This window comes from Equus przewalskii, chromosome 11, assembly GCF_037783145.1.
Source record: "Equus przewalskii isolate Varuska chromosome 11, EquPr2, whole genome shotgun sequence".
Classification (NCBI taxonomy): domain Eukaryota; kingdom Metazoa; phylum Chordata; class Mammalia; order Perissodactyla; family Equidae; genus Equus; species Equus przewalskii.
In genome coordinates, this window is record NC_091841.1 from 29,065,841 (window position 1) to 29,090,657 (window position 24,817).

A 24,817-nucleotide genomic window follows, 5' to 3' on the forward strand; every position below is an offset into this window, starting at 1 on the left:
GTTTGTCTGTATCCATGAAATCCTCATCCCAATCAAGATCATGACATTATCCGTCACCTGCAAAAGTTTCCTCTTGCTATCTTGTAATACCTTCCACCATCTGCTTTCTCTTCTTCCAGAATGATTTGTGTTTTCTAGAGTTTTCTGTAAATGAAATCACACATTGTATGCTCCTTTGTCAAGCTTCTTTCATTCAGCCTGATTATTTTGAGAGGCATCCCTACTGTGTCCTGTGTCAGTAGTCCATCCCTCTGTGTCACTGAGTAGTGGTCCATTGAATGGATACACTACAGCTTGTTTATTCATTTCTCTGTTGGTGGACATTTGGGCTGTTTCCAGTTTTTTGGCTATGATTGACTTGAAAATACACTGTTATGAGTTAACGATGTATACTATATACCCTGAAACGACCACTAAATAAAGTGAAGAGTTATGGTTAATAAGCAAACAAAGGAAATTAAATCATAAAAAATCTAAAAGAAGGCAAAAATAAAAAGCAGCTGAGACAAACAGAAAACTATAGCAAGATGATAGTATTAAACCTAAGCAACCATGTCAGTAATCATTTAAATGATATTAAATAAATGATCCAAAAACCCCAATTAAAACACGTAGATTGTCATATTGGATGAAAAATAAGGTAAAACTTATGCTACCTATGAGAAATAATTTAATCGTAGAGACACAAACATGTTAAAAGAAAAAGTAGAGGGTCTATATTAATAGTAAAGTAAATTTCAAAGGGAAGGTCATAAAAGGTTAATTAAGAGGACAGTTCTAAATGTCTATATAGCTAATAACAGAGCTTCAAGATACATGGAACAAAAACTGATAGAACTGCCAAGAGAAGTAGACAGATCCATAATTATAATCAAATATTTGAACACTCCTCTCAGTAATTGATAAAAACAATAGGCAGAAATCAGTAAAGATATAGAACATTGAATACTGTCAACCAGCTTGACCCTACGGGACATTGATGAAACACTCCACCCAACAACAGCGGATTCCCGATTCTTCTCAAGTGTACATGGAATATTTACCAAGAGACACCATATTTGGGCCATAAAGCAAGTCTCAGGAAATTTCAAAGGTTTCATGTCATACAAAGTATGTTCTCTGACCCCAGTGGAATTAAATTAGAAATCAATAACAGAAAGATCTCTAGAAATTCTCCAAATCTGTGGAAAATAAGTAATCCATGAGTTAAAGAAGAAATCAAAGGGCACACTACACGGTATTTTGAATTGAAGGAAAATGAAAGCACAGTGTATCAGAATTTGGGGATGCAGCTAAAGCAGTACCTCAAGGGTCATTTTTAGCATTAGTATACTGCTCACATTGAAAAAAAGAAACATCTTGAATCAGTGACCTCAGTTTCCACGTTCCAATTAGAATGAAATACAAAACAGAAAAACAGTAGAAATCATTGTAAGCAAAAGCTCTTCTTTAAGAAGATTAATAAAATTGATAAACCTCTAAAAAAATGATCAAGAAAAAGAAAATATAAATTACTAATATCAGGAATGAGAGAGGTGACATCACTACAGATTCTACAGATACTAAAAAGGTACTAAGGGAATATTATGAACAACTCTATGCCCATAACTCTGACTACTTGGATGATCTTTGAAAGACACAAACTACCAAAGCTCAAGCACTAAAAGATAACCTGAATAGTCCTGTATCTATTAAAGAAGTTGAATTTTTAGTTTAAAATTTCCCACATACACACAAAAAAACCTCCAGGGCCGAATGGCTTCTCTGGTGAATTCTACCAAACATTTCAGGCAGAAATTATGCCAGTTCTCTACAAAAGCTTCCAGAAAATTCAAAAAGTGGGAACAGTACCCATCTCATTCTGAGGCCACATTAGTGTAACCTGATACAAAAGCTAACGTTACATTACGAGAAAAGAAAAATGCACATTTATTTATTCTCATGCACATAGCTGCAAAAACGCCTTTAAAATTTTTAGCAAATAAATGCAACAGTAATACATCATTGACCAAGCAAGGTTTATTCTAAGTATACAGACTTGGTTTAACATTGGAAAAATCAGTAAGCGTACAGCTTGAATCCAACATCTGTTTCTGATAAGAATTCTCAGCAAAGTGGAGATAGAAGGGAATTTCTCCAACTTGATTAAAATTTCCACAATAAACCTGTGGTTAGCATTATACTGAAAGCATTATAGTGAAAGCCTGATCTCCAGCCAGGATCAGGAGTGAGAGGCAACGTCTCCTCCCGCCACTGCTTTGCGGTGTTGAGCTGAAGGTTCTAGCTGCTGCACTAAGTCAACAAGAAGAAATAAAGTGCGTCTGGATCGGGAAGGAAGAGCAAAACTGTATCCACAGACCACATAGCTGCCAATTTAGAAAACTGGTTGGAACCTACAAAGACAGTTAAGTGAGTTTAGCAAAACTGCACGATGTAAGATCAATATAATTGTATTTCTGCATGCTGCAACAAATAATTGGAATCGAAATTACTAAACAGTGGTATTCATAGTAGCATCAAAATATTAAATATGTAATTAACAACTAGAAGGACCGGCAGCTAAGATATACAGCTATGTACCTGGGGGGAATTTGGGGAGACAAAGCAGGAAAAAAAAAAATCAAATATGACAAAAGATGTGCAAGACCTGTGCACTGAAAATTACAAAACAGGTGAGAGAAGTTAATACTTGATCATTGTTTATGAATTGGAAGACTCAAATATTGTTAAGATTGCAGTTCTCCCTAGATTGATGTGGATTCAGTGGAGTCCCTAACAAAATTATGACAGGTTTTTTGGTAGCTATTGACAAGTTGATTCTTTAATTCATATGAAAATGCCAAGGACTTAGAATAGGGAAGATAACTTTCATAAAGGACAGAATTGGAGGACTAATCCTATCTGATTTCAAGATAGAGTGTTTAAGACAGCGTGGTAGTTAAGACTGAGAATATTTGATCAGAGGGACGGAGTAGATAGCCCATAAATAGGTGTAGACACGGATTTTTGATGGAGGTGCAAAAGAAATTCAGTAGAGAAAGGATAGTCTTTTGAACAAATTGTGCTGGAACAGATGGACATCTGTTTGCAAAAAAATGAAGTCAATCCATATTTCTTACCACATATACACATTAACTCAAAATGGATCTGAGACCTAAATGTAAAACATAAAACTATAAAACTTACACTAGAAAATCTTTGTGACTGGGTTAGGCAAAGATTTGTAAGATGCAAAAGCAGTTCGCGTGAAAGAAACATTTTGATGTTAGATTGCATCAAAATTAAACACTTCTCTTCAAAAGACGCTATCAGGAGAACAAAAGGACAAAGCGTACACTAGGAGAAAGCGTTTGTGAATCATTTCTCTGATAAAGGACTTCTATGTAGAGTATATGAAGAACTCTGTAAAAGAAAAAAGACAGCAGCCCAATTTTTTACATATAATAAAGATGTGGAAAGACATTTCAGAAAAGAAGATACGTGGGTGGTAAATAAGTGGAAAAAAGCTCGGTCTCGCTGGTCCTCAGGGAGACGCACATTCACAGCACATGAGCTGGCCGCACTCCTATCAGAAGGCAGGCGTGTAGACTGATCCGCATCTTCAAGCAAAGGCCAAGTGGAGGGCGGCCGATGGCCTCGAGGACGAGGTGGCACACTCACGAGCAGAGTCTGGACAAGGTGACAGCCAGGCAGGCAGGGTCCAGTTGAAGTGCAATATGAATTTTTTGTTGTTGGATGACCTTTAGAATTTTCTAGATTTAGCTGATGCCTGACATCCAGCATTAAATATTCTGATCCTTTTTCCCTTAGCTCGGGGAGTACCGATAGTGAGGAAAGCACAGACTCTGAAGAAGAAGATGGAGCCAAACAAGACCTGTTCGAGCCCAGCAGTGCCAGCACGGAAGACAAGATGGAGGTGGACTTGAATGAACGTAAGTTCCCTTATTCCGCCGTGCCAGTTGCTGTGTGTTGGAAATACGTACTTTAAAAATAGGCAGACTGGTCTGCAGTATCCGAGACGGTTTCTGAAGGAACACTTAAGTTGAAACACATGTTGTCATTCGCGTCTCTGTGGAGGTTTGTTTCAGGGCCCGGGCCGGAGGGGAGGAGCGGGGAGAGCTCTGATGGCAGGCCTCCCTTTCCCGTGTGGACCGCTGTGAGTCTGGCTGCAGAGCCTGGCTGCCGTCGCAGACGGGAGGGACCAGGGACTGTGGGGCGGTGAGGGAATCTTGTGATGTGTAAAGTCCTGAGTGCGCTAAAGTGGAGGAAACACCGCGAAGCTTCAACAGTTTTAAATGGGTTCTTCAGAGTTTATCTGTGAGTCTTGCAAACCTAAAGCTTGTCCTGCCGAGTGCTTGTTTGTGTCCTCTACTTGCTCAGGAGACTTAACATTGGCTGGCCTTTTAAAGACACTGTTCACTTCTGAAAGCCCGGGAAGATTTTCGTGTGACAGAGCACCTGTCAGCTGACACTGCTTCCTGTTCCCAGGAAGGCCTTTATGTACACAGTTCTAGAGGCCAAAACCCAGCTCTGGAGGTCAGGGTCCACCTCGCCGTAACCTCACAGCTGCCCGTGACCCTAGCAGCAATCCAGCAAATGCCCACATGTTACAGATCCAAACTGAGAGCCACAGAAGAAAAGAGATTTATCCTGTATCCTGTCACTCCTTTTCCAGCTCGCCCTCTTCAGGAGGAAGAAATGGGCTTTTCTCTGTGTGGTTCAGTTCAAAGCCACCTTTATCCAGTTTCTTCTGTGTGCCAGGTGCTGGGACAGACTCCGCCTCCAGGAGCTTAGAGCTGCTGAGGAGATGGAGAGATGTACGGTACAGTGTAATGAGAACAGTGCTGCAGGAGGAGAGCCGCTCCCCCTGGCGTCTGCAGAGGCCTCCCAGAGAATGTGGTGCTTAAGGACAAGTAGGGATTAGTCAGTGCGAAAGAGAAAAGCACTAATCTGAAGGCACAGAGACCCACAGCTGTTTAATCGGGCATAGAAGGCCAGAGGCCAGAACAAGAGTTTATTCTGAAGGCTGTAATCCTCCCCCTGAGGATTTTACTGAGAATAACATTGTTGACTGTTTCAAGATGATCGATCGCTCATGGCAAGTGTGAAAGCTGGATTAGAAAGCCCACGCTGGAGACAGGAAAACCGTTAAGACCCTCCCTGTCACACGTAAGAGATGATGAGGGCTCCTGAGGACAGACCAGGCAGCAGGGGGCGAGACGAGACGCAGGCCCCGATGTTTCGCTGGAGAGAGCGCGTGTCTGGGTGCTTTCAAGTGTACGCTTCAGTAGCGTTGAGTGTGTTCACGTTGTCGTGCAACAGATCTCTAGAACCATTTCATCTCGCAAACTGAGGCTGTACTTGGTGAGCAGCAGCTCCCCATTCCCCTTCCGCCAGCCCCTGGCACCCATCGTTCTACCTTCTGCTTCTAGGAATTTGATGACTCTAGGGACCTCATGTAAGTGGAGTCAGAGTATTTGTCATTTTGTGACCGGCTTATTTCACTTCACATAATGTCCTTAAGGTTCATCCATGTTGTAGCATGTCACAGGATTTCCTTCTTTTTTTAAGGCTGCATGGTGTTTCGGAATCTGAGAGTCTTTGAGGTAGCTAGGTGGGTGATAAATGACTTGAGAGAGACTGCACACTTGGTATCACTTACTGCATGCCAGTGTCATTGTGACTCTAGAACTGGGTGTGGGGACAGGGACAAATGGGGCTGCGGGGCAGCCCGGATGAAGGTCACATTCACCCTTACTGTCACGGAGCGCGGCCCGACAGGCCTCAGCATGCTGACTGCTCCTCTGGAAGGACTCCTTGGCATTGCGGGATCTCCAGAGGTCAAGGGTGGAGGATGCCCTTTTCCCGGGGCTCTGGGCTGCGTCATCCTCTGACTTTGAAAGCCTTTGCCATCCCCACCAATCTCTATGGCATCTTTCAGAGGTTTTCTGGACCGTTTAGAAGAGCTTCTAATGTCAGGCTGATTCTGGGGAGCTGGTCTGAGAAAGACTATCCCAGAGTGATGACAATGGGAAAGTCATTTTTGTGTGACCTAGTTTACTTATAAAGTGGAACTTCGATTGGGATGGAATGATTCCAGAGCTTTGCATATGGTGGGCGGGCAAAAATAACTGTCAAGGTGACTTTTCTGAGCCTTCAGGGGCGTTTTTCAGACATTCGGGTATCATCCCTTTGCGGTATCGGTGGAGCCCTGCCACACTCACACAGATCAAAGGGCACAGATCAAAGGGCACAGGTGTGGAGCAGCAAACCTGCATTCGGTCCCTGCTGCGTGCAGGCCCCTGCGTGATCCCTGCAGGACCTCGCTAGGTAGACGGGCCGTCTCTGAATCGAACAGATGAGGAAACCCCGGCTTGGGGAAGTTGACTAGCTTGCCGAAGACACAGTGAGGCCCGTCTTTGAGATGGGTACGTTTCTGCTGCGCACTGGCGCTCCTCAGCCCTCTCCCTCGGGTGCCCCAGAGCTGGCAGATCCTCAGCGTAGCATTCCTTCCTTGTCCAGAGGGCCCAGTTGTGATAGAAAATACCCCTGCTTGGCCCCAGCAAGAATTTGGGGATTCAGCCTGAGTACCGTGAAGGAAGAGCGTCGTGTGCGGTGACGGCAGATACACAGACCTGGTTCCATCTGAAGGGGCACACCTCTCAGGAGGTGACGGGGTAGATGCACACTGGCCGGCAGGCGGCGTGGTGCGAGGGCCCCACAGACAGGAAGCGGCATGCGCCTGGCGGACCTGCCACTCCGCCCTCTGAAATCAGTCCTGTGTCTGCGGGACTTAAAAAGTAAGTAAGAACTCTTCCTTTCTACTCTCCAGACTTCACTTCTGACACCAGACGTGTGGGTTTTCCCACACAGACCAATTCTCCAACACTAGCTGGGTGTCCTGCAGTTCAGTTCGGACACTGTCTGCCTGGAGTGAGAGTTAGAGCCCAGAGGGTAGGGGCTCAGGCCCACAAGACTGCCCCTACTTCAGATGCCAGTCACAAGGCCCAGCCTCCGGTACATCTGACCAACTGCCTATAAATGGGGGGTTCCCATGATGTCTTTGGGTTCCATTATTTGCCAGAACAGCTCACAGAATTCAGAAGAGCACTTTACTTCCTGTTACCAGTTTATTGCAAAGGATATTTTGAAGGACACAGGTGAACAGCCAGGTAAAGAGATAAATAGGACAAGATCCAGAAGGGTCCCGAGCACGGGAGCTTCTGTCCCCGTGCAGTTTGTGATGCACCGCCTGCTGTTTGCAGCCCAGAAGCTCTGCACCCCTGCAGTTTGGATTTTTCATGAAGCCTCGTTATGTAGGCATGACTGATTCAATCATTGGCCATTAGTGATTAACTCAACTTCCAGCTCCTCTACCTTCCTAGAAGATTGGGGGAGGAGAAGATTGGGGCTGAAAGTTCCAATCCTCTAATCCTCTGATGGTTCCCCTGGCAACCAGCCCCCAACCTGAGGCTCCCCTGGAGCTCCAGCCATGGGCCATCTCATTAGCATACAAGAAAAAACTCACCACTTCAGAGATTCCAAGGGTTTTGGAGGGAGCGGAGACCAAATATTTGTATTTCCCGTTATGTCACAGGCAGCCTTCCTGTTGGTGCTAACAGCAGCAGACTGCAGGAAGGCCACTGACAGTATGAAATGGGCCAGATGGGGACTGGGAGGCCAATTTACTGCAGTTAAATAGCCAACATACTCTTTTTGTTTTTCACTTAATAAACTTTTTATTTTGGAATAATTTTAGATTTACAGAAAAGTTGGAAATAGTCTACAGGGAGTGGCTATATACACTTCACCCATCTCCCTCCCAGTGTTAATATAACCTTGGTGCATTTGTCAAAACTAAGAAATTAACATTAACATATTCTTTTATATGTAGCTTTCCATCCTTGTGTGATGTTTCTCTTGTGCAAACAATCTTCGAAGTGGGAATTGCTAAGCGATCAAAGGGAACATCCAGCTTTATAATAGGATAGCTGTTGTCAAATTGCCCTCCAAGCGACTGAGCCATTCCCATTCTGGCAGTAGCACATTAGGATCTCCTTTTACCCACAGCTCCGGTCTTTTTTATCATTGCAAATCTGTTTTTGAAAAATATCTTGTGTTGTGTTTCACTGCCGAAGTATTCTCAAAATGGAATTCCTCTCCTCTTTTTAGCACCCAACTGGTCAGCTAATTTTGATGTCCCCATGGAGACAACCCACGGTGCTCCCTTAGATTCGGTGGGATCTGACGTCTGGAGCACGGAGGAGCCAATGCCAACCAAAGAGACGGGCTGGGCTTCTTTCTCCGAGTTCACGTCTTCCCTGAGGTGAGCAGCTGTGCACCCACTCTCTGAGCCTTTTTACAGGAGAACCGGGGGGCTGTGTGTGTGCTGTCGACACTCCTGGTCACCCTGATTGACTTCCAAGTTGACTGTAATGTCTTAAACAGGATTAAACACACTGCTGTGAGTTACAGGAGAAAGAGTCACCGTCCTCCTTCCTTTCGTCGAGGATGAACTGGGAAAGGAGGAGAGGGTGAAGAGAGCCTGGGAGGACGCGGCCCCAGGGAGGGAATTAGCAGGATGCTGCCGAAGAGGCAGCCCCAAGGGCCCCATCCAAGCTGTCAGGACAGAATGGAGAATAGGAAGGAGGTGAAGCCGAAGAACTGACGGGTGCCTCTGTGGAGCAGAAAAACGCAAACTGGATGTGGGATTTAATAGATAACAGGAACTCGAATTTCACTTGTAGCTCGTCTAGTGCAGTCAATTAAGGGGTGTGACAGCTGTGGCTGTCAGTCTTGTTATTTGTATTATTCTTGATGACAGCACCCTGTCATTTTGTAATTTTCCTGAATTATGTGGCAGCGTTTGAGTATTAACCATGGATTTCATGTCCCATTAAGCTTAGTTTGATTTGGTTAACATGGTTTTGTCTACTGAAAAAAATTAGTGTCCATCACTCCATTTGAAAGACTTTGTTGTCTTCCTGCTCTAACAAGTGATGTTTTTAAACAGTCGCTGGTAATGGAAAAGCTGGGAAGACACACTGTTTCGGGCTAGCAGTTCTCATCCTAGACGGACCGAAGAGGCGGTTAGAACCTATGTTGCCTATAGCAGTACGCAGTTTATTCAGAGGTCGAGGGGAGATGGGTGGGCGTGTCTCCACAGCATGATGAACTGTGTCACCGCCTCTTCCCCAGTACAGGACAGGGAAGTCTCCATGTCTTGCTTTTCTCTCTCTTTTATAACTGGAGGATAGGAGTCCTTGGTTACTGAGAATGTGGTTGAAGTAGCTTGCTTCCCTTTACCCCTTGTACACAGGTCATGTTTTGTCATTAAATATCATTAAGAGGGCCAGGTCCTCTGGACAGTTTGACTCAAGGTAAGTAACGATTTTTGTAAAAATGGCACTGTGGATACGGCTGGTCCTGTACAGTGTATGCGGCTGCTGTCCCAGCCCTGGGAGCCTGGTGATTATGGTGAGCATGAGAGGCCAGGGGGATATTGAACCTGTCTAGAAACCTCAGAGAAATCCCTGTGTTCCTGCCCTGCTGATTTAGCAGAATATTGACCTGCCTGCCCTCATCTGCCACTTCAGGCCGCTGTCCACACTGAGATCCATGTGCCCTTGCAGTCTGTAACCAACTGCTGATGTGTCTCCGCAGTGGAACTCGAACTGATTTTCAAAGGTTTTTTGTGAATAATGTTAACTGAGGGTTACTTCCCACTGCTAACATCTCAATTTTCTCTTTTCTAAAAGTACAAAAGACTCTTTAAGGAGTAATTCTCCAGTGGAAATGGAAACCAGCACTGAACCGATGGACCCTCTGACTCCCACTGTGGCTGCGCTGGCAGTGCAGCCAGAAGGTGGGTGCGGAGAGGACCAGGGTGCACGGTCTGTAGGCTGGTCATTTTGTTGTTGTTTAAGCTTTAACCTAATGCTTAGTTTTCTAGATCTGAAAAGTTGTCTTTGTGCATATACCAGGTTTATAAAACCAGTCTTGACTCGAGGGCTCAAAGGACCCAGGAAAATGAGATAGTGGGTCTGCTGTCCACAGGGTAACTGAAGAAATTATATATTCATTCCAGAACCACAGCATGTTGATTCTAGAAGGAATAAGGGATCTAAGTTACCAGTTATTCAGTCTCATCAATGTATAGAGAAGAAACAGGTCCAGAGAGGAAGAATGTCTTAGCCTGCAGTACCAGGGTGAATAAGACTGGAATCAGTCTGTGTGTGCGTTCCAAGCCCGGCCTGCACCCCGTTCTTTGTCCCCTGGAGTTCGCTTCGCTGGAGCTTGTGTGCCTGTCTGGGCATGTTTCATGCACTGGGGCTCTTTATTTTCTTCTCACCTTTCTGAACAGATGAAATGGTCAAGGGAATGCAGTGGGTTGTCTTTTTATTCAGAATGCGCACGTTATTCCTTGCGTAGGCCCTGACTGTTTTCAACCTGATGATTAGGGCTTTGGGAGGCAGGGGAGAGGAAGGAGCTGAGTGAAGGGGGTGTGAAGGGTAGTATGTGAAGGGAACAGAGACGTGAGTCCTTAGAAAAAGAAACTCAAGCAGAGGGCACAAGAACCGAGAGGCAGGGAAAAGTCATAAAACTAGTAAGTAAGATTTTTGTCATTCTAAAAATTTTATATAGATGACCTCGTTTTATCTATCAACAGTTCTACAGGTGGGTTCAATTATCCCCATTTTGGGAATAAGAAAACTCAGGCACAGGGTCGGAACCTTGGGTGATGGTTATGCACCTGGGAAGTGGTGAGGCGGGGGTTTGAGTTCAGGAAGTCTGACTTCAGAGCCCAAGCTCATAACCAGTATACCATGTGGCTCCCTCTTATAGAACAAAGAAATAATCCACAAGCAACCACAGAAAGCAGCTGAAAAAGAAACAAAGAATAGGACCCAAGTGGGACAACTGCAGGGGAGAAGGATGAATGAGAACGGTATAGTGGGTGAAGTGTAAACTAGGCACTTGTGGGTTGTCGTGGGTGGAGGCCAGAATACGTAACTGCCTGCTCTGCCCTCTGCTGTGCACTGGAAAACCTTACGAACAGGAGAGCGCTGGGAGGAGGCTGGGTGTGTGTAGACACAGAGCTGGGAAGGCTGTGGGGCACCTGGTGCCCCTGCTGAAGAACACCCCTGGAATGTCACTCTTAGGGCTGTTTGTGAGGAAGACTCGCCCTGAGCTAACGTCTGCTGCCAGTCTTCCTCTTTTTGTATGTGAGCCACCACCACAGCATGGCCACTGAGACGAGTGGTGTAGGTCCACGCCTGGGAACCAAACCTGGGCTGCTGATATGGAGTGCACCAAACTTAGCCACTAGGCCACCAGGGCTGGCCCTCTAGTGGCATTTTTAAGAAGGCTGTGCCCGTCAAGAATCAGAACTACACTAGGATATCATCTTACACCTGTTAGAATGGCAGAAATAACCAACACAAAAAGTGACAGATGTTGGAGAGGTTGTGGAGAAAAAGGAACCCTCATACACTGTTGGTGGGGATGCAAACTGGTGCAGCCACTATGGAAAACAGTATGGAGATTTCTCAAAAAATTAAAAATAGAAATACCACATGACCCAGCCATCCCACTACTGGGTATCCATCCAAAGAACTTGAAATCAGCAATTCCAAAAGTCCCACGCACCCCTATGTTCATCACAGCATTATTTACAATAGCCAAGACGTGGAAGCAACCTAAGTGCCCATCAACTGATGATTGGATAAAGAAGATATGGTATATATACACAATGGAATACTACTCAGCCATAAAAACGGATAAAATCGTCCCATTCACAACAAAATGGATGGACCTTGAGGGTATTATGTTAAGCGAAATAAGCCAGATAGAGAAAGATGAACTCTGTATGACTCCACTCACAGGTGGAAGTTAAACATGTGGACAAAGAGAACTGATTGGTGGTTACCAGGGGAAAGGGGGGTCGGGGGAGGGCACAAAGGGTGAAGTGGTGCACCTACAACACGACTGACAATAATGTACAACTGAAATTTCACGAGGTTGTAAACTATCATAATCTTAATAAAATGTAAAAAAAAAAAAAAAAAAAGAATCAGCCCAGGCAACAAGAAACAAATTGTCTCGTGCTTTTGTTCCTTCTTCAAGTGGTAGATGTAACTTGGGGTGGACAGATCTGCACAGAAGAGGGGTGGTGGTTCGTTTGGTTTTGGTGTGCGTGACCATCAGCTGTGTGTTCTTTTCAGCGCCAGGCAGTATGGCCATGGAAGCCAGCTCTGACGGAGAGGAGGATGCAGAAAGTGCAGACAAGGTAACTGAGACAGTGATGAATGGCGGCATGAAGGAAACTCTCAGCCTCACTGTCGACGCCAAGACAGAGACTGCGGTCTTCAAAAGGTAACCAGGGGCTGGATCGCACTGGCAGCTTCAGGTTGTTGGGAGGGTTGTGGGGAAAGGACTCAAAGGCTAATGTCTTTAATCTGACTCAGATTCAGATTCAGATTCAGATGTGGGTGCAGACGTTAGCCTGGCGTCTCTCTAATATCTCCATTGAACTCGTTAAATCTTGATGGAGAGGTGGAGTTTGGGTCCCGAGTGCCTTTCTCTCTCTCTCTCTCTTTCTCTCTACTTTTGTCGTGTTCAGAAGACTGTAGTGTAAGTCTAGTGGATTCAGAATACATGAGTGTAAAAAAGTGACAGATCTTCCGCCATGTTAGAAATTGACTTGTGTACAGGCTACGGAGCTTCACCCATCAAAACCAAAGGTTTGGGATCATACAGATCGTTTTCTCCAGACATAAAGCAGTCGTTAGAATTCAGTAGTAAAATGATTGCTTTTAAAAAAAAATTGGAAGTTAACTTCACCTCTAAACTCATGGGCCAAAAAAGGGATTGTGATGGAAATCAAAAACTTAAAACTGAAAGTAATGAAAAAATTTCTGTCAAAACTTACAGGCTGCAACCAAATCAGTGCTTAGAGCTTTGGTCTCCATCTATAGCTTCCGAACCCATTACGAGGTCTCTACAAAACAAAGCATGAGAGAGAAAAATTAATCGTAGGGTAGTTTCATGGGTGGGTGTGTATGCACAAAGCCTTAAAGTTAAAAGCCAGCAAACCAAATCCAGCAATGTATTTTTAAGTCATGACCAAGGATGTATGTGAGGATATTATAACATTGTAAAAATTAATGAAGGTAATTCACAGACTGATATAAGAATAAAAACCATTTGGGCCTTCAGTAAAGGGAGAGAAGGATTTGATAAAAATTTGTTCATGACCTTTTAGCAACCTAGGAATAGAAAGTAGCTACCTGAAACTGAAAAAAATCTCTAGCAGACTTTATTCTTAACAGTGAAGCGTTAGAAATATTGCCTTCAAAGACGTGAGCCAGTCTGTCAGACCTCCAGTTACTGCTTCTCTTCAGCGCTGTGCTGGGGGTCTCAGCAAATGCCTCATAAAATAAAAATAAATAAAAGGTATAAAGATTTGAAAGAAATAAAATTATTATTATTTGTTTGTAGGTTGTGATTTTCCACATAAAAAGTTCCAACTGAAGCTATTGACAGGTATTAGAATTACTAGGAAAGTTTACTGGATACGCACACTGATTATTTACATCCTATACACCAATACAAGATGCCCTAGGTGTGCTCCCTTTTTAAAAATTAACATGTTAAACCTTGTCTATAAGGTAACTAAGATTGAAAGATAAAGACCTAAATACATAGGGAGAGATGCCATGTTAGAATGGCACAGTATCTTTCGTGTTTCTTAACAAATTAATCTATAAAATGAATGCATTTCTCATCAAAATCCCAGTGGGGTTTTTCATGGAAATCGAGAAGCCAATTGTGATATTCAGAAAGAAGACCAGAGAGAGTCAGGAATAGCCAAGATCATTTTGAAGAAGAAAGGGAGGGAGGTTTCACCGTATTAGATATCAAGACTTCTCATTAAAGCTGCTTTTGTTGAGATGATGTGGCCTTGGCCCAGAGTTATACAGATAAGCCCCCTGCACTTACATGAGCTTGCTACATGTTAGAATGACATAATTTGGTGAGGAAAGAACATACTAATAAATAGTGATTATCCGCTTTGGAGAAAAATAAAATTACATCTTTATCTCAACATAAGTATGAAAGGCAAAACTACGACTTTTGGAAGATAACATGAGAGAGTATTCTCAGAATTTGGGGGTAAAAGATTTTTTAGTTATAAAAAAGCCACACCGTAAAGGAGAAGATTGATAAATTTGGCTTTATTTAATTTCTAGTGTTTCTAAAAGACACAATAAAATTAAAAGACAAAACCATCACCACCAAGAAAGATTCAGTAGCAGGATAGAGGAAGAACCTAGTATTGGTAAGAGAGAGACACACAGTCTGACAATTTTAAAAACGGACAAAAGATACAAACAAGCCGTTATCTGTGGAGGAAAGCAAGGAGCAGACCAACTCCACGGCGGGTGTCGGTGGTGATGCAGTGCTGTTTCATGCACACTCATCTACTAATTCCCATCTTAAGTTGTTACAGAGGATAGAAAAAGTGTAAAAACTGCCTGGATCTTTTTATAAGGCAGTGAAATCTTAATTCCAAAACTATATAAGGATAATTATAGAAAATGATCAGCTCATGTCACTTACAAGCAAACTAAATGCAAAAATTCTGTTAAAGATATTTGCTAACTGAATCCCATAGCATATTAGAAGTAATACATCATGGTCTGTTAGAGTTTATCGTTTATCCCTGGACTGCAAGGATGGTTCAGTGTCAGAAAAATCTGTCCGTGAAATTCACTATATATTAATAGACCGGAAGAAAAGCCTTTGATGTTTGTGATGAAGCTTTTGATAAAGTTCCATATCTATATATGATTAAAACTCTGAGCAAAGCGGGAACAGAAGTGAATTTCCATAACTTGATAAAAGTGAAATACCAAAATACTGCAGCAGAAATTAAGCTGAATGGGGAAATTTTAGATGCATTCACTTCAAGGTAACGAACAAATAAGGTTGTCCCTTGTCACTCCCACTGTGTAGCGGTCCCAGGCATTGTCCTGAGGAAAGACGAAGAAAAAGCTATAGGTAAAGATCAGACAGGAAGTGATAAAGCTGTAATTATTAACAGAGCAGAATGATCACGTGCAGCCAAGTGAGGAGCAAACTTCTGTAAGTAAGGAGAGGTCAGCAAGGCTGCTGGGTAAGAGATTAAGTTTAAAAATCAGCAGTCTTTCTCGACATCATTAATAAGCAACTGGGATGCATAATAAAAGGCAAAGTGCCAGTCACAAAATACATGAAACTAAATTATTTAGGAGTTGTCTTGACCCGGGTATCTATAGAGAAGAATTGAAAGTGCTAATAAAAGCAGCCCGGAAGATGGGGACAAGAGGAGGCCGTCATGCCCTGCGGTGGGCTGGCTCAGTGCCTCAGGGACATGCGCCATCACCAATTCCTCCTTCAGTTGAATGCAGGCCCAATCGAAATTCAAGTTGGATTTTTAAAAGGCGCTTGGTAAACACACTCTAGAATGTTTATGGAATAATAAAGATTCTTAAATTACTTAGAGAACTGTAAGGAAGATTAAATAAGTGATTTGTCCTGGCAGATATTTGGTCATATGGCGAAGTCCCAATAGCTAAAACAGTGTGACATTGGAATACAGATAGTTAAAGGGCCATGTGATGGAGGAGAGTGCTCATTAGCAAGGTGAGGGCTTATTGCGGGGAGCGAGGGGCTGGCTCAGGACGGGGAGCAAGAGGACTGGGCCTCCCTGATCCACAAGGGAAGGAGTCCAGGTGGACGGCAGGCGACTGCGAGGGGCAGAGCGGGTGTGCAGTGCTCCGTGTGCAGACGCTGTGCTCTGAACGTCCACATGAGTTAACTCCTGATTTCTCTCAAGGTAAGACAGGTGCTGTGGGTGTCAGCCCACTGACCAGATGAGAAATGAGCTGCTAGGTTTAAGGCGTGCAGCCAAGCCCCAGGTAGGTAGAAGCAAATGCATCAGATCTTCCCAACCTGTGGGCAGAAAAGGACCTCTTTTGCAAAACAAAGCACAACACCTTCAAAAGCGTAAATCATAATACAAAGAATAGATTGGATTGCATCAGAGTTAAGAATTTATGGTTGATAAAGCACTGTAGACAAAATTAAGAGGCAGATGGCAAATAGGGAAAAGCATATAGTATCTACATCAAGAAGAAATTAACATTTAATATTCAAGGAATTATAAACAATGAGGAAAAGATAGAAAACCCAAGTCAGAAGATGGGCGAAAGATAACAGCAGGCAGTTTACAGACAAACCCAAAAAGGCTAAAAGAGTAAGAAGAGGTGCTCAAAAGCCCTTTGTTGTCAGATACCTCTTATTACACTAGCAGGGTAGAAAGTAGATAAAGCTGAGTGTTGGTGGGGCTGTGGGGCTGCAGGCACCCAGTTTCCCTGCTCGTGGGGAATGCAGACTGGGGCACTTGTTCTGGAGCGTCATAGGGGCTTCCTTGTAGATGGAAAGATGACCAGCACTGTCCACTCCTGGGATTAGCGCCTTGAGAAATGCCCACACAGGTCCACTGGCGTCACAGACAGCGGTAGCAGCAGCGTTGTGCCTGGAGGCATGGAAGGGAGAGGGCAGCGCGGCGCTGGTCGCTGTGAGAGCCGGTAGAATTAGGAGGGCCCTGCGTAGGGTACTGCGCCGTGGTCCACAGGGACAGCGGGGTCCTCCGGACGGTGCTGCGTTACAGAGACAACGCAGCGAGGCTACGATTCAGTGCCAACTATACGATTCCGAATCCACCTATATAATGACTGTACATTTTACAAAAATGAAAGTAATGTGTGTTAAACCTATCAGGGTGGTGCTTTGGTGAGCAGGGAGTAGAGAATGGGGACCAAGAGGAGTAAAGAACCGGGTAACTTAGACTGCCAACAAATCTTTAAACTGTAGTTCATTTTCCTCCTTTTAAATTGCCCAGACCCATCTGAAAGCCACCCGAGAAATATCCTAAGATTAGGTTTTTCATAAGCCGATCCAGGACAGGGCCCAGCTCCCAAAGGGAACCTCTAGCTGCCCTTAGGTCACTTTAATGCCCTCTTGATTGTGCCAACGTGGGAAATCCAGACAGAATAGGCAAAAGTCTGTTTCCAGCCTGCACACAGTTGAAAGCATTCACTACTTGTCTTTTGTCGCCAAGAGCGGGGTAAGGGGAAAATAATCCTTTCCTGTTTGATGTCCCCAAGCCCTCGGACCCCTCAGGATCAGTGTTGACCTGTTCTGGCCGCTGTTCTTGGCTCTCTTCCCTCCTGGTGTTTGTACTTCTCAGTGTTGTTGGAGGGCAGCTGGAGAGGCTCAGGCCTGGCTCAGGCCACGTGGCGTGCTGCTCACATGTCATCAGCCATCAGCTCGTGGGGGTCTGTCCTACTGACTGCTGAGATGGTGGGCGGAGCCCTGGAAGCAAAATGCTTTAACTCAAGACTCATTCCTTCAAACAGGTTCATTTGACACCTTCACCGACTCTGCAGTTTTGCTTATGTGCAGTCGTGGACATATTATTCCCCAAAATTCCTCATTTCTAGGAGTATTCTGAAACTCTTGTACATTTCTTTTTCTGTTTTGCACACTTGGCCTCAGAGTGTTGAGATCCTATCGGTACGTACAGTGCTGTGGGCCGTTCGTTACCAGACACCAGCTGCGTTCCATCGTCCCTCTTGGTTCCTACTTGTCTGTGATCCTCTCCTTTCGTGATTTCCCAGTCACTGTCTGTGGTCCCTGTCATCCCTCACCTGAGCATGCTCAGCCTCAGGGCTTTGACTCCATGGCAACCATGACTCCCAGAGCCATTTGCATGTGTCCTCATCCTCCACTCTGCGCTGGTACCTGGGTGTCTAATGCCGCCTGTCCTCCTTTTTCCCGCAGTGAGGAAGGAAAACTGTCTACCTCTCAAGATGCTGCTTGTAAAGATGTGGAGGAGAGCCCTGAGACGGCAGAGGCGAAGTCTGCGGCCCCCCGGGCCCCCAGCAGTAGTCCGGAGCGGAGGTAACCACCCAGCGCCTCGCCCTGCGCGGACCTTGGCTCCTGTCTCCTGGGAGCTGGGAGTGAAGTTGGCACCTGGGCCGTGGGAGACACAGTAGCCCTTTCTCAGTCCTTATATAATCGGGGTGATTGAGCTGAGAACTTAGAAATAACAGTTTATCTGCTTTACCCTAGAAGCCAAAAACTGACTGGTTTTTGGAAATTCAGTAACATCACTAGCTCTTTAAGGAATTACTCGGAATGGAAGGGTCCCTGATGCTGCTCCGCCCCTTTTTTCTTTTGCTGTGGCACTGCGTTGAGGCTGATGCTGAGCCCCTCCAGGATTAAGTTCCCTAGGCCGTGGCGACCGAGTTCCTGTGGGTCCCCTAAATTCACCTAGCCGCCAGGCACAAGCAGCTCCTGGTGCCCATGTTCCCACCGACGTGCTGTGTGGCGCATGGAGAACTTCCCCGGAGACCCTTTCATACGTGGAGCTATTCTCAACTCTTAGATGATCCTCTGTTTGGTTTGGTTTTGCAAACTATTTACCTTAAGTGTGAAAATCCTACTGCCAGAGCCAAGTGATTTGGCATACGATGTTTCTTTCTGGTCACCTTTTGCTGTGACTGAGCCACTGGTCCACAGGGATAGGCTGGGCCAAAGCCTTAGCCACCCAGGGCTGGCGCCCGCTGCACACAACCTCACAGGCCAAGCGGGTGTGGTCTCAGGTCGCTCCAGCGCTCGTGCCGGAAGAGGATGATTTGTCCTCGGCCCACAAGGAGCTTTGCTCAGCACTTCCCAGAGTCATCTGTGTGATTAGACATACCTGGGTTTGTATATGCCTCCATAAGGAATAGAGTAACCTTCCAAGGCATTTCAGAGAACTACTTACCCCTTGCCGCGCCCCGCCCCCCCCCAACCCCCATCGTCTCGGCATTTTAGGGGGAATGTAACCAGTGGGAACCAGTAGGGGGCACTCTCTGTTCACTGGTCAGCAAGCCTTTATATTCATAGTGTAGCACACCCTGCTTTTGTTTCCCTCGTGGAAATTAAAGCCAGGATGAGGGGTTTGCTTTTGTGATTAAAAAAACTGTGCATGCAGCAAATTACTTCTAAGAACCATCTGAGCGTGTCGGCTCTAGTGACAGTGTTGGAGGAGGAGGCAGGGTGGCGCTCCAGCTCTGGCCTCCAGCCCCACCCATGCTTCTGAGCATTTGGGCGAGTCAGGTGTTTGCCTGGAGTTTCCCGTGTGTGTTTTTAAAGGTCCTCGAAGTCTAATTCCCAGTCAGTCCTGTCAGCCCTGTTACCTGCACACTTCCTTTGTACTGAGGGCGGCCTGGGAGGCAGGAGGGTCCCACTCTCCCAACCTGGAGTCACTGCTTCGGGAGTCTGGTCTCTGACATAAAGGACACGGGCTCTGGGACCGTTTCTTTGGCCCTCTGGAGTGCAGGATTGTGTGCTTCAGGGAACCCACTTGCTCTCCTGCCCAGAAATATCTGTGTGAAGAGCCTTGCCTCTCCAATCTGCGGGACAGATGGTGGAGGAGAGAGTGGGGGGAGCCGGTGGAAGAAGGGGGCATCGCTTGTGTCCATGCATTCATCCATCGTCCTCCGTCCAACACGTTTGAGAACGGCAGCCACGGGTCCAGGCCTGATGATAAAGCAGGACCCACTGATGGTCTGGGGGCACGTGGAGAGCTGCCAGTGAGGAGCGAGCGGAGCTGAGGAAGGAGCAGGGGTCTCATAGGGCAGACAGAAGCCCCTGAGACAGGGCCCTTGGAGCTGCTGTGATGGCAGGAGACGGTCAGTTTCCCGTGTGTCACATTTGTGTTCTACGAGCAGTTTAGGGCAGTGTTGGAGATGAAGGGAGCCATCTGGGACTTTTCATACGCAGTCTTCCCGCAAGGTTCCTGTCGCAGCCAGAGATCGTGAGCCTTTGGATTGTCAGATGTGCACTGTTGCACTCAAAGATTCACATTGCCACGGCAATTTATTTTTCACTGCTGTTTATCAAGTGCGTACCATGTCTGTGCCAGCCAGTGTGCTGAGCACTTTGCACGCATTATATACTTACTAACCTCTATGGAGGGGATTATTGTCCCCCTTTTACAGGGGGAGAAAGCTGGACTGCAAGAGGTTAAGAAATTTGCTTAAGATCACACAGCTTGTAAGTGGTGAAGGCAGGCTATGTCCCTGTTCTGCCTGGTTCCAGAACTCTTGGTTCCCGTGTCTCTGATAGAGTGAGCCTTCACCCAGTGTAAGGAGAGAGTGTACTGTGTGTGTGGAGCTGGCTTCTTGGTTCTCTGTTAAGAATAGCAGGTATCTGAAGCGTTCTGTTTATGAATTCTGAAGGCTAGTTCAAAAGTAACTGTATGCATCCCAATTTCAGCTCTAAGCATCCTTTGCCAGGTCTGCTTTATGAAATCGTTTTGGTCACACCATCAGGAATCTCTTACGTGTTCAGGTTGTAATTTTGACAGAAGGCAGAATTTATGTCTTCTGTCCTGGCCTTGTTCATATGGTACCCGCCTCTCCTTCCCTCCAACTTGAAACCTAGCGTCTGCTTCGTGGGAGCACACTGGCCAGTGCACATCTCAGTTCCCGACAGTTGGTCCTCTTTACAAGCTTTTTCTTTTGCTTCCTTTTCTCCCCCCCTCGCTTAGTAGCAGAATCCTATTTTTCAAATGAAATTTTATGTGGATTTCAATATATGGAGCAGGTGAAAAGCTGTTTTGGAGGAGGGCTGAGCAAGTAGCTCCCGAAGGCTCTGGGAGTGACAGTTTAAAAACCCCTGTTCCGGGGCCGGCCCCGTGGCTGAGTTTGCGCACTCTGCTTCGGCAGCCTGGGGTTTCGCCAGTTTGGATGCTGGGCGCCGACATGGCACCGCTCACCAGGCCATCCTGAGGCGGCGTCCCACACGGGACAGCCAGAGGTGCTTACAGCTAGAATACACAGCTATGTACTGGGGGACTTTGCGGGGGAGGAGGAGAAGAAAAGATTGGCAACAGAAGTTAGCTCAGGTGCCAGTCTTTAAACAAAATAAAAGCCACTGACCTGTCTGCATTTGTGCTTGGAAGAGGCTGAGGTAGGGTAGTTATCTCGGAGAACCTGTCTTCTGCAGCCCTTGTTAAATGCCTGATAAAGATGAAGCTTAGCTGCTATTCAGCTGGACTTTCTGGAGCTTTAGATAAATTGATTTATGAAGCATTTCATTAAGTAACTACTAAGTGGCAGGCTTTGTGCTGGGCATTGCATAAACAACATTCAAATAAACGCTCCCCACCCCGAGGGAGCTAAACCAAGTTAATTTTCTGTCTCAGATTTCTGCTGTAAGTGCCTCCGATGTCTCTTGCTCTGTAGGACAGACCAGCCAAGCCTGCCAGGCGACACGTCAGTCAACGGCCCTGTATGATGAGTGACCCCTGCTGCTGCTGACTGAGGACTGCAGACCGCCACCATCCCAGGGCTCTGGCGGCTTCGTCTGGAGCCCGCCCAGCCGCCACTGCTGCACTCACTCTGCAAGGGATCAGGACCAGCAACCTTTATATTCTAGATTCTGAGACATTGTACAGAGAGATTCAGAAGTGTAAAAATATTGCACATTGACAAATACCAAGAATTTTTGCGTATGTTTATATTGTATTGTTCTAAATAATGGGTAGCCTGTGAAATAAGATCTTGCCACCCATGTAATGATGGTAGTAATGCTATAGTTAAATGGCTGTAAGAGTAGTTTTATAAAAGTGAATACACAGATCTATTGTATTTGAAACATAACTATTTGACAATTATTAGTGTGACCAAAGTATTAGGCAGTTTTCATACATTTTTCACCTTGTACAAAATTCTGAATTCATTTTTCTTCCAGGTTGGCAAGGAGTTGTCGGATTGCAATGCCCTCTAAGTGTTATTTTGGTTGTTCTAACTTACAAAGGTGATTTTGAATAAGAAATATTTGGTGTTCTTTTTATAACCAGTTTTTGATTGGTAACTGTTTTCTGTATTGTTTAAAACGGATCAAAAAATGTAAGTCTATTGGTAGAGATTAAGTATTTATTGCTCCAGCTTAGTTGATAAATTGATGTTATTGTAAAGCCATATGTTCTGTTAAAGTCTCGTTTGCTTGAAATGATTATTCCTACAGGTGAAACACTAGACTATTTGGAGTGTACATGGCTTGTGGTTTGGGTTTTTTTTGTTTTTCGTTTTCGTTTTCGTTTTTTGTTTTGTTTCGGTAGTTCATCTGCCTTTTAACCCATTCACCAAAATTTACCTTGTTAACAAGCATCACCAAATGAACATTTCAGAGCAATCTGCGTATTTAACATACCTAAATCATATTAGGCAAGTCAGTTGAAAAATGCTCGTGCTGCTAATGGAATTAGAGTGCGTTCATTTTACAGGCTAGTATTTTAAACTAGAAATCAGAATCCGGCACCTAAGCATGTTAATTGTTTTACTGTACCTTGTGAGATTTTCACTCGTAAATTCTAAACCAGTGTATTTTTTTTAGAACTGGTTTGTGTATATATATAGTGATTATGGATACTAATTCAATGTAATTTATAATTTTCTATGTCAATATAAAAAAATCCATCCCAGCCTTCTCAAACAGCTGAAGCAATATATTGTATATTGCCATACCGTCTGGTGAAAGAGTTCAATTACTTCACCTCTTGCACTTTTAGATGCAAATCAGTTTTTCATTTCTGTAATAGAAAATTATTCACGTATTTTTACATCATTTGTTTTTCCTGACCAGTATTTAAAACCAAAAGGATATTCTGAAAAATGGCCAACGATTTTTTTTAGAAATAGCATCCCAAGCAGCGTGCCTAAACATTCATTGCATATGGAAATAAAGAAATGAAACGTCTGATGCCTTATTTCGTATTTACTTGTCCATTGTAAATGGGATAGTAACTCCTCGTGAGGTTTGGCACCAAGGACAGTGGAGTCGGCAGGACGCCCTGGGACAGGTGGCAGGGGTGCCTCACCTGGCCTTCGCGCCTCCTCAGGAACCCTCTCTGCTGTGAGCTCCTCTCAGAAGAGACTGTCCTCGTGTGTTCTCCCCTGGAACCTAGCGCCACCAGAGGACAGGGCTCCTTTCGCTTGTCTCCAGGAGGCTGACCTACGTGGCACGGGACTCACTTGAGGACTGCTCATGGATGGTGCCGTCTCGTCTCACCTGGTGGAGAGCTGTGCTGGCCACCGCCAGGGCTCAGCTCCAGGGGTGGCCCATGCTGCCTATCTGTGGTTTGGATTGGGTTGGCTTCTCCATCCCACCCAAGGTAACGCGTCTTATTTCATCCCACCTACTGCTGATGAAAGAGCATTCGGGGTTTTTCTTTTGGGCGGTGTTTTGTCTTGCTTGTCTGAAGTGGCAGGGAAAGGACACGAGGATGGGAAGAACAGAGTCTGTCGGGGGTTGGCAGGTGCCAGCCCAAGGACCAGGAACAAGGCCACTCTCATTTCATTTCTACTTTAATTTCTGTGTACTGGCCATACTGAATTATGAGACTAACAGATGTCTACAGTACGAAACCTGTATTAAAAATAACAACAAAAATAAAGCCTGATTCTTTGTTTCTAGAAATTCTCTTGTACCTTGCTTGGGCCTTACTAACCAGACAGGGTGTGGGGGCTCCAATGAGAGAAGCACTGTTGGTTTTTAATGGATTGGGGCTTCCTGGCATCAGCTCTTGTGCTGTATACCAGATGTTGTGCAAGAGTCTGAGCCATACTGAGTGACGAGTGTGCCAGCCTCAGGGTCAGGAATCATCTTGCCCACTGCTCTACCCCAAAAGCCTAGAACAATCCGTGCCTGACACACGGGTGCTCAGCCTACTTTTGTTGACAGGGAGAGCCTCTGGCTCTTGTCCTCCAGCTGCTTCTCCTCCGTGTGCTGCACGCCCCCAGCCTGTGCTTTTTGGCTCCCAGCCCTCCCAGTAACTCTCTGGTGGTGTTTGTCAGGTGTTCTGTTACGATGTTTCAAACGTGATGCCTCATCCCAGCTGCTCATTCTTCACTCCCCTTCCACCTCTTTGCATAAACAAGTGTCCCCCTGGTTCCTGTTATCCCCCACGGCCAGTTGGTCACCAGGCCCCTCTGCGCTGGCTTGGGCCCACACCTCTGCACGCCTGGACTGCAGACCTCCCACTGGACAGGCATGGGCTCCGGGGCCAGGGGCTTGTGTTCGCATCCCACCTCAGCCACTCAGGCTGGTTAACGTCTCTTCGTCTCAGCTTCTGTCAGGTGGGGAAAATGCTAGTAACAAGTTCCTAGACTTAGATAGATAGTTCTTGCGTTACAGTAAACGCTTAATAAATGTTAGCTGTTAACTCTCCACTCACTTCTCAACCCCGTCGTGTCACCAGCTAGCCTTTCTGAATCCTGGCTTTAAACCTGCTGTTTTATTTAAAACCTGTGTCTCCAGAAAACTCAAGCACCTTCAGTGCAATCAAATGGATTTGATTATCTTTCTGCCTCGGAGCAGCTACATTCCAGGTGCCAGCTCTGGCCCAGCCCCTGTCAGTCCAGGTAGTTTTGTGGGGACCCAGCTCTGCCCGTCTGTTCGTAGGTTGTCTGTGGCCGCGTCTGCACTGCAGCGACAGAGTTAAGGAGTTGCATTGCTTGACTCATCCCGTAGGCTGTGTTCATTCTTGACTTGGTCCAGTTTCCTCCCTCTGGATCCCATTCTTGTCCTTACTGAGGCCTTTGCAGCATTCGGCACATGCTGGTGCCTTTCCTGTCTATGCCAGTCTTTCGCTGCTTACCGAACACACAGGTGACACCCTGCTCCTTTGAATTACGAGCCCAGGGAGGTTACAGTG

At 45.5% G+C, this 24,817-nt stretch overlaps 1 protein-coding gene across 50 annotated transcripts in view; it reads left to right on the forward strand.

Moving 5' to 3' along the window:
• PPP6R3 (protein phosphatase 6 regulatory subunit 3) overlaps window positions 1–23,580 on the forward strand; it is a 140,786-nt gene extending 117,206 nt beyond the window's left edge. For 29 of the 50 annotated variants that reach the window (XM_070565684.1, XM_070565692.1, XM_070565685.1 and 26 more), the window contains 6 exons: window positions 3,811–3,932; window positions 8,173–8,326; window positions 9,759–9,865; window positions 12,225–12,375; window positions 17,890–18,009; window positions 21,345–23,580. In XM_070565684.1, the coding sequence (XP_070421785.1) occupies window positions 3,811–3,932; window positions 8,173–8,326; window positions 9,759–9,865; window positions 12,225–12,375; window positions 17,890–18,009; window positions 21,345–21,396 (706 nt within the window). In that variant the 3' untranslated portion in view covers window positions 21,397–23,580. Of the gene's footprint in view, window positions 1–3,810; window positions 3,933–8,172; window positions 8,327–9,758; window positions 9,866–12,224; window positions 12,376–17,604; window positions 17,623–17,889; window positions 18,010–21,344 lie in introns of all 50 variants that reach the window. The other 21 variants (XM_070565682.1, XM_070565719.1, XM_070565674.1 and 18 more) reach the window with 1 other exon arrangement.
• Window positions 23,581–24,817: the final 1,237 nt, after the last annotated feature.